The sequence below is a fragment of the Rhopalosiphum maidis genome, chromosome 1 (assembly GCF_003676215.2).
Source record: "Rhopalosiphum maidis isolate BTI-1 chromosome 1, ASM367621v3, whole genome shotgun sequence".
NCBI classification, from domain to species: Eukaryota; Metazoa; Arthropoda; class Insecta; order Hemiptera; family Aphididae; genus Rhopalosiphum; species Rhopalosiphum maidis.
The window spans coordinates 11,978,301-11,994,393 of record NC_040877.1 but is presented as its reverse complement, the minus strand read 5'-3'; the positions used below and the strand labels follow the sequence as shown (position 1 = coordinate 11,994,393).

General features: G+C 30.4%; 1 protein-coding gene across 1 annotated transcript; it reads left to right on the top strand.

The window, feature by feature from the left end:
* The first annotated feature begins 14,836 nt into the window (after window positions 1–14,836).
* LOC113560691 (tyrosine-protein phosphatase non-receptor type 23-like) lies at window positions 14,837–15,717 on the top strand. The gene has a single exon (XM_026966721.1). The coding sequence runs from the start codon at window positions 14,977–14,979 to the stop codon at window positions 15,550–15,552; it is 576 nt and encodes a 191-aa protein (XP_026822522.1). The 5' UTR covers window positions 14,837–14,976; the 3' UTR covers window positions 15,553–15,717.
* The last annotated feature ends 376 nt before the right edge of the window (window positions 15,718–16,093 follow it).

Below are 16,093 nucleotides of genomic sequence, written 5' to 3'. Positions count from 1 at the left end.
AGACCGACAGAAACATAACATAAAGGTGTAGAATGAAAATACTAAATAATACATCACACCCTTTCAGATTATATATTCCATCATGAATCGTATACGTCTTACAACCAATATAAAGGTACTAATAGAGATCTATGATAATACGACAGGCATTTCTTATTTTTTTTTTTTATTGTTACGATTATAAAACGATACATAATCAAACGAAAAATAATTTATTTATTAATTATAAACGGGAAAATACCCTATATTATTATAAAAAAAAGGTATTAATATTAATACATACAAATGTATAACTACATAACACTAAACCAACATACGTTATAAAATAATAAATATACATTTACAAGATGTATACAAGTTCAAAATGTGAACATAAAACAATAAATGATCATATTAGCTATTAACGTCAAAACAGACTTAAGGCCGTATAGGAAGTGTGTTTGAAAATTTTACTCGACATAAAAAAATCAATGCAATTTATTAACATAAATTATAATTTTAAAAAAATATAAAAAATACGGAAATGCGCCGAGCACAGACGAAATAATAATCGACACGCACTATATTATTATATCATCGTTTTTAAGGTTGTTCAGAGGTGTACATAATACGATAAATATATTTCGATAAGTAATAATATATGCATACATTTCTAAACTACAATAATAATATCACTTTTTATTTGTCTATATATTATAGGTACCTCGAAAATGGCCTGAGTATCTAGTATTAACATTATAACTCATACACACACGCGCGCGTATATATATATATAAGTTATCATAAACCATAGTCTTGAAATCTTCTTAGGGTCTTTGATCACGAAGAATATACAGCGAGGTTAAGACAATTGGGATATGAGTCATACAATATGACTTAAATTTCGTCTATTATATTGGTTTAATAAATCAAATTAACAACAGTCTCAGTAATAAGCATATAGAATAATTATTTCCTTCACTGTGATTATATTATAGTAATTATTCAGATATATCTAATAACACTGATATACACGTCGTCTTTATAGTGTAAAAAATAAATAAGAGGGCAAAGTCTTAAGCGATTCACCTTCGAGCGATGTATCAAAAATTAAAATAATACATAGGATATAAAGTTTTGTATGTGCACATTATGCAGTGGCCTTCATCCCTACCCAAAAAAAAAAAAATAAATATATAATCTAGCTCAGGATCTAACGTCAGGTTTGAGACGTAATATTTACCAATTTATCACGGACAAGTGATTAAATATAAACATGCATAATGCAAAGACAATACACAGTAAATCATAAGGTTCTACGCACGACAATATTATTGTCCGACTCATTGACGGGTTTACCGAATTATTACGTAACTAAACGGATATAAATATATCATTGTGCGTCAAGGTATATCCGACTGCGTATGACAAATCGAGAGTTTAATATAATGAATGAATCTATCGGAAGTAAACACTGATTATCTCAATAAATAACGTTTTTCAAAATATTTTTTCTTCAGCTTAATTCAATGTTATTACAAGACGTTACAGAACATTTTTTTTTTTTTGCTTAAATCATGTAAGAAAAATATTTTGAAAAACTTTAGTTTTTATACTTTTTGAGATAGTAAGTAGTTTATTTATTATTAAAATAATTATGCATAATAGACGTGTTCTGTCACGCAAACTAAGTATATGTTTATTTAAAATGACTTCTGAATCAAATGAGAGAGATAGAGCAGGATTATTAAAGATTTAGTTTTTATGTTATATTAATTTATTATTAGTCGTACAAACTACGAAAAGCAAACAATTTATTGCAAATAGTATTTACTTCGTAATCTTTAAAACGTGCTCGGCGCTCGATAATGCGTTTTCATTCATATCGTTCCAGCAATATTTTTATGACTCACGCTATCAAAAGCACTTTATGTTTCTAAAACTAGATAACCAATCGTAATAATTTTCAAAGACTATAATTATTATACATATTATATTGTAATAGGTATAATTGAAATGTTATTTAAATATTATTATTTTACAATTTATGTATTGAATAAAACATTATTATGTACTACGATGTATTAATAGTTGTTCTTATTCAATGGCGGTAAAATGATTTTGTCATGGTGGGGGGATGTGGCCGATTTTTTAATATGCACTACTTAATCATTAAAATATAATTTATGGTTATGCACTTATCGCTTATGTTGAGTTATGCGTTATGAATAATATCAATTTTTTAAATTAAGGTAAATTGGTACTTTATTTATAACACAAGTGAGGAGTGTGTTGTTATTGAATATTCACGATCATCGGGCGACGAAATCCCGTATATTTTGTATAAGTGACTAAATATTAATAATAATAACAGCCTTGTTCCTAGGACGAGTCTAAAATCTAGATAATAATAATATAGTGACTCATAGGCCATTGCATAGGGAAAAAAATAAAACAAATTTTAATACAATAACATTAATAATAGTACAATAATATGCATAAATTCAATCTTTATAAATATTAAAGAAAAAAGTCATGGGGGATCTGTCCCCCTCGTCACCTCCCCACCATGTTTGACCACCACTGGAAAAATACAAACGAGTGTATTACAATATTAATGCTCCCGATTTAAACAATATGACGTTCAACTATCGGGAGATCTAAACCAAACTCTTCCCGTTTCGTCGTGAACGATATAGATAGAGTTACGGTGATCGAAGAAAAATTCCGACTCGATAATTTTTCAATTTTATTTGGCCGGACGACGCGCGCCTTCGGTCTTCGAGGATTTCACGGCCTGCGCGCGTGCGTCATTAACGTCGTTAACGTCGATAAACCTGCACGCTGCAGCGTTTATTATTATATTTTTTTATAAATAGCGTTTACTGCGGTGTTGGATCAGTGCGATTTCGTCGAATTACCATACCGATATGGTCGTCGACGCGTAAATGTTTACGTAAATGTGGACACAAACGGCGTACGAACGATTTGGCCGAAGCGATTGTCCTAAAACGGCGCGTTCATAATATAATATATTATACGAATACGGGTACGTATGCCGTGGCGGGCTGTTGTTGTGGTTTTTTAGTGGTAAACCGTAATTTAAATACGCCATTTTTTGAATTCGCGTCGTTCAATATATCAAATGGAAAACGCGTTATTGTTTAGCGTCACCGTGTATAAGTATATATATATATATACTGTTGTGACTTGTGAGTGTGTGTTTTTGGAACGAAAATACGTGTACTATACACGCGCGCGCGACCCGCAGAAATCGTTCGTCGAGCTCCGTGCAAAGGGTTAAGCGTATTTAAACAAAAGAACTTTTGTCACGTGAGACTTTTAGAATAATTACAACATTGTTTGTGAAAAAAAAAATATATAAATATAGTGCAAAAAACTAGTGCAGTTTCTTTATTGTTATCATTATATTTTTTACACCAAAAGCAAAAACATTTGAAAATTTTTTGTAATAAATTTCGAGTGCTTTTGTCTCCGCTAGAGTGGGAGAACACGTTTCAGATGAGCGGCCGTAGTAGGTACAATAACCTGCGGGTTGTCGTAGACTTCGTATACCGTATATGTAGGTAGGTACTAGCTTTGGCTGCAAAGCACTGAGATGATAATAATAATAATAATAATAATATGTCTGAAGTTTTGCGTTTAACTCGCACGACTATTAAGCGAGTTGTTTGAGACTCCGAGTGTGCCGTAGTATATAATATGTAATCTCGCAATAATTATCGTCGTTTGGTCACACCGCGCGGCCTCATGTGCGGTATTCGCACAAACAATCGGGCTCGCGACCATTCAAAAACCTCAGAGACTTCATATTATAAAGTTTTAAACGTCTTCCAGTTATATGCTTGTAAGATTTCACGCTTGCACACGTTAACATACGATATACGACAGCGATGACATGACAACCGTGTGTGTCTGTGTGTAATCTCCGAGGAAATCGTGAAATCTCGTCACCTCTGTACTCGGTTTGTTGTTTCAAATCCCTATTTGCGCGTCTTATCGAAAGTGATATTATCGCTCGAAACTTGTTCCAACTGCCGCGTACAATCCGTTTCACTGACAAAGTATGAACAAGCCAAATAAGACTAAGACCGGGTTCACACAAATCTGGTAATATATTCGACTTGTAGATTACGCGTTACCAAATTGTTGGGACTTATACATTATTAAACATACGGGATGTGTCTACACGGCACGGTGTAGTGCAAACCAGGATTTCTTTTTTCGAGGAAGCTAAATCAAATCATTTTTAAACGTGTTCAATTATCCAAAGGAAATCTTCAATACCTTTGACTATATACGAATGATCATATTAATCAATAATCCTGGCTACTCCCCCCCCCCATCCAATGTGTTACTCGCAAACCCCAAGTAAGAATCACTAATCTAATAGTATAATATTATAGACAAGCCCAAATCTATACTGTGGTTTTTGAATCAACTGCAACGAGGTAAATATTAACATTTGGAATCGCTAGTATTTCTTCTAATATTTAAAGTTAAATGGATTGTTATTTAACATAAACACGTCTTTCTAAACTTACAAACAGCCAGCAAAATAAATTAACTATAATTGTTTGGTATAAAGTTCTTAGATATACAAACTTAAAGCTATATAGTTATAGTAATCTAGTTGTATATTATAAACAACGTACATTATATAGTATAAGCAGAATTGAAAAACTTTGACAAATTATAGAACGGTAATCTGAGTTCTGTGTAAGAACGAGTATAATTTACCAAAATCTCTAATAATACGATTCAATCGTTGCAACGTTATTTTTGTCGGAATTTGTCAAAAAAAAGTGTATGTGCGTACTATTTTAATATCAATTTCTTTAACTGGTTAAAATTTAAAATTAATCAGTTAATAAATAAATAATTATTGTATCTGTGAAAATTGCGGTTATAAATTCGACGCATCATCGTAGAAAATTATAATCTTAATTTGGTCTAACCACCAGCGTTTTGGCCATAAATTTCTTTCAGAGATTTTCAAAGTATCTTAGTGTATTAATAAAAGCCTTCCGCACAATAATAAATCCTCAACTTAAACAAAAAACAACTATGTTAGTAGGATCATTATATACGTACAAGTAGGTACTCGAAAAAAGTTTAAATAATTTACATGATGTATAAGCCACGTGCGGGCATTCGACGGATAATGGATGATTCTCCGATATAGCGATGCATTATAGAGAGGAACGTTTTGGGTAAACATGACAATATTAAGATAAAAAAAAAAAAATAAAAAGTTTAATATAAAATAATCTCGGTTGAATAAACATTTTTGTAATTTTATTTTATTATTTCCCGTTTTATTTCGGCTGCTCGAAAAACACGTCCGGCCAGGACGCGACGGGAGCAGCTCTAGTGTAACGCTTATTTATATTGAGTTTTAAACAACCATAGTGTTCACGCACAACGCCTCTGAATGTGTGCATATTATAAAAGTAGTTAGCGCGCATATACACAAAACGCGGTTTTTTTTTTCCCCCGTCAACCGACCTTTTTACGTGTTTTATTTTTTTTTATTTTTTTTTTGCGCTCGCGCGCGAGACACACCCTGTATGGATGGCATGGCGTGGCGGTATTTTTCCGCAGTTTATTATTTGCACGTCGTTTAAGCGATTCGTAAACGTTGCCAATGAATTATGGGCTGCGTAATATGCACATAAAAGACCGGAGAAAAAACCCGTCGCCGAGGCACGTCCGTTCGCATTAATTTTTCCTTCGCAACACCCCGCCGGCCCGTCCGCTGTATACACGCTCGGGCCGCTGTCTGCATCTCTTAGGGAATAAATCCGTGATCTGATCCCGCCGCCGACCTAAAACGGTTCGCGCGATAAATCCTTTTTGAAATTCGCTCTCGGTTGTGTGTGTGTGTTTTTTTTTTTTTTTTTTTTGGAAGAGATAACAAACACTGTATAAACCGTACATCTTCTATTAGAATGTAGTTATGAATAATTTACATTTGGAGCACAATTACGAGTATTATATGGCATGTGATTAGCATTTGGCGGTGATCAACTGCTCCCCAGCTATGAAAATACTCGCCACGTTGCAGTTTTACGAATATTTTAGTACAACCCTCCCACCCACCCCCGTCGCAAAAAAAAAAATAAAAATAAAACCAGAACTGTATTTACATCGGATCTGACATCATTCCGCTGTATGTCTGTATTAGATGGAATCCCATAAAAGACATCCAAGATTTATTAATTACACACAATATATTAATGGTTAACCTTGAGCTTTTACCATACATTTAACGATACTGAATCTTATAGTATTTACGAAAAAATCCCTTTCAATAGAGCTTATCACTTTTCGCTTTTAGTGTTTGTATAGCGCAGCAGGTATCTACTATGCAGAGGGGAATATAGAAACTTTTCACTAAATTGAATTACAATTAGGTGTTTCGCGTAAGTATCGAAAATACACTCAAAGTTACTTTCGAGTACTTATGGACTATATAGTATATAGTGCATTTTTGATTTCATTATCTTCTAAAATGTACATTAAAGATGTTTTACGAGCAAGTGACTTGTGAATAATTAATTTACACTACACATACTTCTATAGGATATTGTTCAATTGTTGTGTACATTGCAATTAGAATTGTTTCGATTATAACGGAATTATTATTGGTTCTTAAGCACATTATTATTTATTACTACTATAAAGTAGAAGGTATAAAAACAAAAAGCGAACACCTATAAATTGGATAAACATCACAAATCTAAAATATAATATACGAGTATCAGTTTTCAGCGCACCTTATTATGTTGTACATTTTTTATATTTTACGAAATACCCATATTATTATTGATATTTTACTTTTAAAAACTTTCATCGTTTGATATTTTTTTACGAATTCCGTTTTAGCTTCTGAACGGGCCAATAAATATATGAATGATGTATGTTTCTTTTTTTATGCTACTGTAAACAATTTTTGGGACAGAAAAATGCTTTGATTTTCAAAAATGAGGGTTGTTTCTGTCGTTCTGGTAGCAAATTTGATCTAGTTGATACTTTTGGAAGGTCAAAAATTAAGGAAAAACGGAATTTTTAACAAAATCGATTTTATTTTTTTAGTTTAACTCAGAATATTTCAAATATTTTTAAGCTGTTTATAGATATAAACATTTTCATTTTATATAATTATTTTCTAAAAATGCCGATTAAAAATAATTCACTGGGTAAAAATATTTAAAAATCTAATACAAAAGCTCATATTAAATTTCTAATTTCTTTTTCTCAATAAAAAAATATCGAGTTTGTATATTGTAGTTTAGTCACAATTTATTTTTAGGTTTAAAGTTAGAATTCGACAAAATTCATAAGAAATCAGGAAAATTATCAAATTTTTTTTCAATTAAAAATTCAGTTTTATATCCAAAAATTATAAATTTAATCCATGTTTTATAAGTTTTTCAACTTTTATAAGAAAAAAATTCTACCGAAAATCCGAATCAATTTTTTATAAGCGTTTTAAATTCTAATTTTTACAACAAAGGATATTCATTTTAAAATAATAATTTGTTCTTATCAAATAATTATTGATATTTTACTGTATATAAAAAACTGTAGTAATTATACATAATAATAATTTTTAAATATTTTAACTATTTTTGAGCTATTTATATTATTTATAGATATGACAAATTATTATGTTTTTTCTATGATTGTTGATTAAAAATTATTCACTGGGTCAAAATGTTCACAAATTTAATAAAAGACCCCACATAAAGTATTTTTATACCTGTATAAAAGTATTGAAAATATAAAGACACAATTTTTTTTATATTAATAATTTTATCAACCTACTGTTACACCAAAAGTAAAATAAATTTAGTTATATAAGCTAACAGACCATCTACGCTCAGAATCGATTTTAGTGTGCGATTATATTTCACTGAATTCAAATTTAACACGTCTGTAATAGTGACCCACTCGACATCTAATACTGCAGCAGAGTAGTACTCACGTTTTTAATTTTTATGTGTACAAGCTTCGGTGGTTGTCCGAAAAACGTTATTATACATTTTCGAATAAATCAATAAACAATAATTAAAAATTATATAAAAAATACATTATGCACACCGTATGTGAACGAACCCGGGAAATGTGGTCATACGTATACGATCAAAAGAACTGAATAGCACGACGATGACGGGGATGGGGATTTTCCATGAATTTTATATATTATATTATTTATATATTTGTTGTTTCACTGGCATCGTGGCCTGGGGACTCGATAAATATTGATCGTCGTCTGTCGACTGCCGAAACGCAGGGGAGAATAAAACAAAAACCAGACCGAAAATGTTTTGGCAAGATATTATCCGCTCGCAACTTTCAAAACGGGCTTCGTGTAACTTCGTAAAGAACGTATACACGTATAGACAAGACGCCTATAGTGAAAACGTCACGAGACGTCGTCGTTCAATTCAACGAGTAATAAAAAATATATACATATATATGTGGGTATACGCGTGTATGCGTTTATCGCTGTGAGTCTTTTCGATTTTCCTGATTTTCTAAAAGGACTTTAACAAAAGATCGCTAACTCATCTTTTGAAATTTAATTGTGACTTTAATCACTCAGATATATCATTATAAACGCGCGTGTTTTTGACAGCTATTATATGCATACCTGAAAGTATATTAAAGTATTACACGCGTATTTAGTTAACAAAAACCAACGTGCAACGCTGCAATGGTGCTTTTCAAGTGTTGTACGATAATTTCTGTTGTACATCATATTGTAACGACGTAAAATATTTTAAGTCGATGTATACATAGTTGTATACAACAGCTCTGTATCAAATTTGTATAATAATTATTTTTATAATTTAATTTTATAAACGTTACATTGTTACCCCGCGTATATGTGATGTCTGTATACGTATATACACACTATAACAGTAAAAGCACAAACGAGAAAAAACTAAAAAAAAAAAAGTTAAAGCTTTCAGCTTTGATACATTTTTAAAAATAATATTAAAATTGTTCCCAACAATACACAGCAACTTCCCATTGTCATACTAACAATATCATTATTTCATTTCTTAAAACTACAGCAAAAAATATGAAAGTCATTTTAAAATTTACGTTTCAATTTTAATTATTGTTAAATTAATATAATATGTATGATTAAAATACCTACGTCATAAATATTATTCTAAACAAAATTCATTGGCAATAAATAATATCTTATAATACATAAATATGTACTATAACAGTGTTTTTTTTGTATGTAGCCCCGTGATAATTATTATTATGTATTACTTATTATCAAATAGAAAAGTATATTCACCATTTAGTAGTACCATTGTTTACTTAATCAATGGTAGTACTAATTTAAAAAAAAATATATATTTTTCAAGTTATTTTCCAAGTATGTATATAATTATTGTTATTGCTATTTTAAAACAAAATCTTATAAAGCTAATTCTATTTTGCGATATTATTCCGTTGCAAAAATATGTTCACCTTTCAAATTTGTTCAAATTAATTAATTTATTCACAGTAGTTATTGAGGCCACTTCTTTTGTTTTCTATTCGATAATTATTTATGTATGCGTGGAATAATATATTCATCAAAGTCAACCATTAATGTATGTAATTTATATTAGCAGTAAATGTACCTCGCCTGTAACCTGTAAATATGCAAATATTATATTAACATATTATTATTATAATATATGTGTAACATATATAATCACATCGACAATGATAAAAAACAAGATTTGTTGTTTTATTTAAATTTTTCCAATTTTAGACTCTAATAATTTTTATATATTATCAATTATAAAAATATTCCAATTATTTTGTACGTATATTTCAATATAATATTGTATTATCTATGGTATTATAGAATATACACGAATACAGTTAATGTATAATTTAAAAATTTCACAGAACTTTCCTGCGAAACTGGATAAAGATTAGAACAAATAAAAATATTGCTTTTAGGAGATAACAGTATTTACCAGGGTATCGTATAGCACAAAATATAAATAGCATAAAACCAGTTTCATAACCTTAACGAATATCGGAATATGTTATATATTACTATATTTAATTAAACGGATACATCTACATAAATTATTTCAGAAAATACAATTACCAATTATTGTGTTTTTTTCAATAGTGTGCATATTTATATTAAAAGATTTTTATAAACAAAATAACACAGTTTAATTATATATTTAAGTTATAACGGTGACGACAAGGACATAAAACAAGTCTGCATAATTGAAAATAACATAATATTTTTTATGAACGAATATTTATTTTTTTTGATTATTTTAACACATTATTTCGATAAAATGGAAAATAAAAAATACCTGTGCAATTCTAACATTAATATATTATTAAGAATATGTTTTTATTTTTACTTTTATATTTGTTGCCCAAATAACTACAAACTTTTGATTTTTGTATGAAAATACAAATTTTATTTTATTTCGCGTATGGAGCAAATTACTTTCACAAAAATATCAAAAATGATCTGAGTTTGTTAATAGTCATTTAAAGCTGAGGTGTACGGAGAGAAGAAAAATCGGAGATAGGAAAATATTTAATGAAGTTACACATTTTGTGATTACTTATTGAATAACGTTATTGAAAGTACATAATTATACGAGTAGTTAATAATTTTTATGGCAATATAAATTATGAAAATTAAAATAGTATTCCCATCATACAAATCAATTTTTAATACATCAGATACAATATACTACACTTATATTATATTTTTCATTGAATAAGTAACTCATTCAATATTTTAATAAGATACCCAAGTATTTTTGGATGAAAAAAATGAAAAAAATGAATAAATTAATGTATTATTTCTATAATAGTATAATATATATCCGTTAAACATACGTTGAGTATGCTTCAAATTGTGGATTCATATAAAACAATAACTTAACCAATGAAATAACATTTTTATATTTTTATCGTTTTATAATGAACAATTTATCTAATTTTAGTAACTTCAAAGTAGATAAGTCGTTAAAAAAACGAACACTTTGTAATAAGATAGTAGGAGGGACATCATAATGAGTGTTTTTTACAACAACATTACGGGCTACCGCAGTTTTCTGAATTTTCTGGACGATATTAGAATATAGTCTGTTGGTCTCGAGAAAAGATAAAATAAATGCTTATTAACTCACCATGAGATAGTGAATGCCAATAATAGTAAACCTAATTTGTCGTTGACCTGCAGTACATCGTCCAAGCCACAAAATACTTCTGACGAACCCTAACCGGATACAGACGGCGTTGCACTTGATCCGGATACACGAGGCGACGAGACCGGAAATAGCTTCCGTCATTACTCGTGGATTCGTAGACGTGGAAACAATCCACCAGCAAAGTTTTGTCTGAAGTTTTCCACGCATTCAGATTAAATGTGGTATAAAAATATTATTTATATATATATATATATATATAAGTGTATTTGTGAGTATGTTTTTGACAATCTCAGAACCAACGGATAGATTTTTAATTTTTTTAATTACGTATTATAGGTATTTACATTTTTTAATTTGCGCTATCATTTTTATCGCTTTCTAGTAAAATACATAAACCTATAACTCCATATAAAAAATAGTAATATGTTGTATTACACGCACGCTTTAAGGTGTGAGGATTTTTTAAAAACGATTTCCAACTGTTTAATAATGTGAACTATATTTGAAAATACATTGGATATATTAACTATATTTTTTTAATTAGTTTTACTTTGAATACATTTATAAATAGATACTTGGTAGCGCTTAATTTAATTAAAAAAAATATTTTCTATTCATTTTTGTATTTTTTGACATCTTCAAAAGCGACCGTGCAGTAAAGTTTAATTTAAAGTTATTATTCAAAATCGAATCAGTGGGTTAAATTTTGAAGGATTTTAATTTATTAATTACTAATAATATATTAACGTGTAGGTATCAAGTATTCCTGTATATATCAAATACAGCGAAATCTGGAGTATCCATCCACTTGAACAGAAATATAACTTTAAAATTAAACAATAAAAAAACTCTAAAATTACCAAGTTCAAATTTGTATTTTCGTCAAACGCCTCGCTAAACGCGTACCAACATATCATTGAAAAATACTATATGAAAAACCTTTTTCGATCTGGTGCCCCATTTATACATATGATGAGTATACACAGATTAAAATATTTCATTTGTAAAGTTTCAAGCTGCAGAGAGAGAAAAAAATCCCACGCGAATGGGATTATTAAATTTAGTACGGAAGGTGGTTCCCATGTGATTTTTTGTTCCATTAATCATTCGTATTAACATACAAGGCGGAAAATTTGTTTTTATCCTCCATTTCCCTAACACGTCGAAAAATGAAAAACTACGACGTCGTGACATTTAGAAAAATGTATATATATATATATACACATAATTATTTACCGTACAAAAAAAAAACCCAGGAAAACAACTCTAACAGTGTTTTAAGTTTCTCATATCACCGACAAATGAAATATATTTAAATATTTTATGTAGTTAAGTTAACAATTTATATTGTGACCAAGAATAAAATATATATTTATGCATTGACTTTAATTGTCTATAATACATGTTATAGTATGTAATTATAACATGTATATCATATTATATATTTATATATTGTATAACTGCGTTGACATGTAAAACGTACGATAAATCCCACAGATTTTTTTTTTTCATTACAACGATACGAGTAGTAATTTAAATAAATAATATTGCTAATGCACTAACTGAGCTCGTAAAGTTTTCGTTGTACCAAAATACACCATTAGTTAAAACAACTTTACGACCATAACGTAAAATAATTCATCAATGTTAATGATAACGTAAAATGGAGTAAAGTTAATTATTTTATATTACCGGCGTGTAATATTATTTATATAATACTCTATATCGTAAAAGTATAGTTACTTTAATAATTAAAAAATTAAATACACTCAAGAACAACATAAATTGATGACTTTTATAAATTAATGTATTAGTTATAACTGTATAAGCTTGCTTAAAAATAAATATTTTTCGTATAAAATAAAAACGTATATCGCTAAAAAACAAAAAAACAAAAATCGTGATTTTTAATCGACACGAATGTAAATTATTGTAATATTAATTTTTTTCTACTATACAAATAAAATCTAATGTAAAATTTGAAAAATACATCTATTGTTGTGATAATCATAATGTGTCTTATGATAAATAATGTAATTACTTAAAATTATTTATACATACGATTTTCGTTTTTATATTATCAATTTCTCCACGAAAAATAGTTTATCGTCAAATAACTTTTTCAAGTTTTTAAAATACTATGTACAGATGTTGACAATCTTGTATCCAATTCGACTTTTCTCGTAGAAAAAGAAATAGTTAACAACTATTATCAATCTTATTATGTATAATTTAAAATTAAAATTCTTAGTAAATCATTTTACTATTATGTTAAAAATTAATATATATTCCTAAGTTTAATCTTACTAACTATAGTTAACAATTAATTAATCATATCTATTGAATAATTAATGAACTATAAAATTATAATAGTAATATGAATTACTAATAATAGTTGTAAAACTATATATTAAATCACTAACTAATGGTATTATATCCACCATACCAACCCATTATATTGAAGTATAGATTATTATGATGTTTTAATAAGCAAATTAAGTATAATACAAAATAGATAATAGTCATTACGTTTTAAAAATAAATAAAAGTCATGAAACTGTATAAATAATTTAATCAATATTTATATTGGCATAAAAAACATAACTATTCTAAGCATAACGCAGGATGTCTGAGCATTATAGGTATACAATTGAGAGACGAAATGTTAAAATAGGTATAGACATATTATACAGACACCAGTTCCTCAAACAAATTCTCAAACCTAATTTCAATGCAAAATGGAAAAAAAACACATAAATGAACTATTTAGGACTCGTGTGAAATATTTCTCTCAAATTTTGTATAATTTGTTTTTAATATATGGGCGAAAGATGGTCGGCCAGTCATTACTTCGTACTGCAGATGACCTCGAAATTTACATACAGTGGTGTAATTATTGGGGCACCAGAGCATTTGCTCCCTTGAAATTTTTTCAGGGGACAAAGATATTATTTTACCTCCCGCTCTCTGATACAAGAGAGAAAGAGAGAGAGAGAGAGAACGGTATAAATAACAAAAATAACAAATATAATAATATTATTATTTTATAAATTATTATGATTAAACGATTATCCTCATTCATCACATTATTTTTTCCAAATAAGCTATAGCACATTTTTTTTAATGAACTCATACTTAATATTATTGACGATACGGGTCCCCACACATTATTTCTAAGCCATAAAATATGAGTTTTAAGATTTGTGTATAAACAAACAATAAATTAAGTCATGGTTTTAGTTTTAGTTAATACATTATTACCCCCCTCCTTAATAGTTAACCCAATTACGCCATTGAATATCTATATACTATAATATATGCAAATGTATAATATTATAATATATATTTATTGCTGTGTGTCTTATAATAATAATCCACATACTGGTGGCGGTCGGTTATCGCGTTGGAATTTAAATGTTTTGCTTACAGTTCGCTCTTGCTCTGTATATACGCCGCGTGATATATAAAATGGCTACTAATGTAATCATAATATTGTTGGGTATAATATACGTTTACGGTCGAAACGATTTAATCGCCATCGGGTGGAGGGACGAACGGCTATTGCGCGGTTGGAAGAGTAGGAGAAAAGACAAAGACCTTTTTTTTTGTCGGCGCAAAATCAAACCACTGTACCACGAACAGTGTCACTCGGACCGGTCTCGTGAACGGATACGACTCCTAATCTCGCGCACGCGCGTCAAATCCATTGTGTATGGTATAATCGGTTTGAAAAACAACAGTTATAAATATTATTCGATCGACGGCCATGGGTAGCGTAGGATCCGCTCGCCACTTGTTGACAGTGGCGACAATGATCGCAGCAATCGCGCTGTGCTGTGCGGCCGCGGTGGGCGGTGGGACCAGACCTAGTCCCAGCAACATCGCCGTGTCTACCCGGTCGTCGATACTGGCTAAATTACCGCAACCGCAGTTACCGAAATTTCCGATAATCTACACGTTCGGGAAGGCCCGGACGACGCGACCGCCGATGACAAATTTTCCGACTCTTCTGGACGGTAAACAGCAAGAGTCGCAGCGACCTGCGCCCCAGCAACAACAACAGCCGCAACAAACACCTCAGCCACAGAAGCGCCCACCGAAACCGACGACGGAAGAACGACCTGACGGACGAGTTCCGTACCAGTTTCCGTTGACGACGACGATGGCGGCGGCAAACGCCTCTTCCGTGACGACTTCACCGAGACCAAAGGTGGAGACGACCACCCAAGAGCGATCCATCATCACAGCACCGCTTAAAGCGTGTCCCGAAGGACAGCGGATGAGTCCTGACCGGACCTGCCAACCCGACTTCAGCGACCCCGAGAGCGACCAAACCCATTAGTCGACCGACCGAACTGCGCAAACTGCCGTAGTGAATATTGTACGTCTATAGTAGCACTATATTTTATACGTCGATACTGCGATTAATATTGTTACGCGATTTATTTTACAGACATTAAGTTCTTACTCCCGTGTACTACGTGTAATATACATAATCATACCACTATGTATTTATATCTTATTTATATTCAGTGTAACCCGCGATTTTTTCCGATTTTAAAACGTTTCCACGTGAGTAAATGAATAGAGGAAATAATAAAGTCTTGATCACCAGAACTTCTAAAACAATAACTATACAGTAGTTGACGCATATCACCCGCATAGGTACATTAGGTGCACGATACTTCCGTTTTCTGTGGTAACTCATCAAAGTTTTATTAATATACTAAAAAGTATTGTATTTCACGTACAGAGTTCACATTCCGATTGTCCGCGGTTTTCGTGCAACGTCTCGAACGATGATCGAAATCGGTATGGATCAAATTTAATTAATTCCCCCCCCAACTGCAACAGAGAAAAAAAACACTTACTGGCAGTATCTC

Bases quoted from the DNA above. Each gene is read 5' to 3' on its own strand.
- LOC113560691 (XM_026966721.1), top strand. From the start codon at position 14,977: ATGGGTAGCGTAGGATCCGCTCGCCACTTGTTGACAGTGGCGACAATG.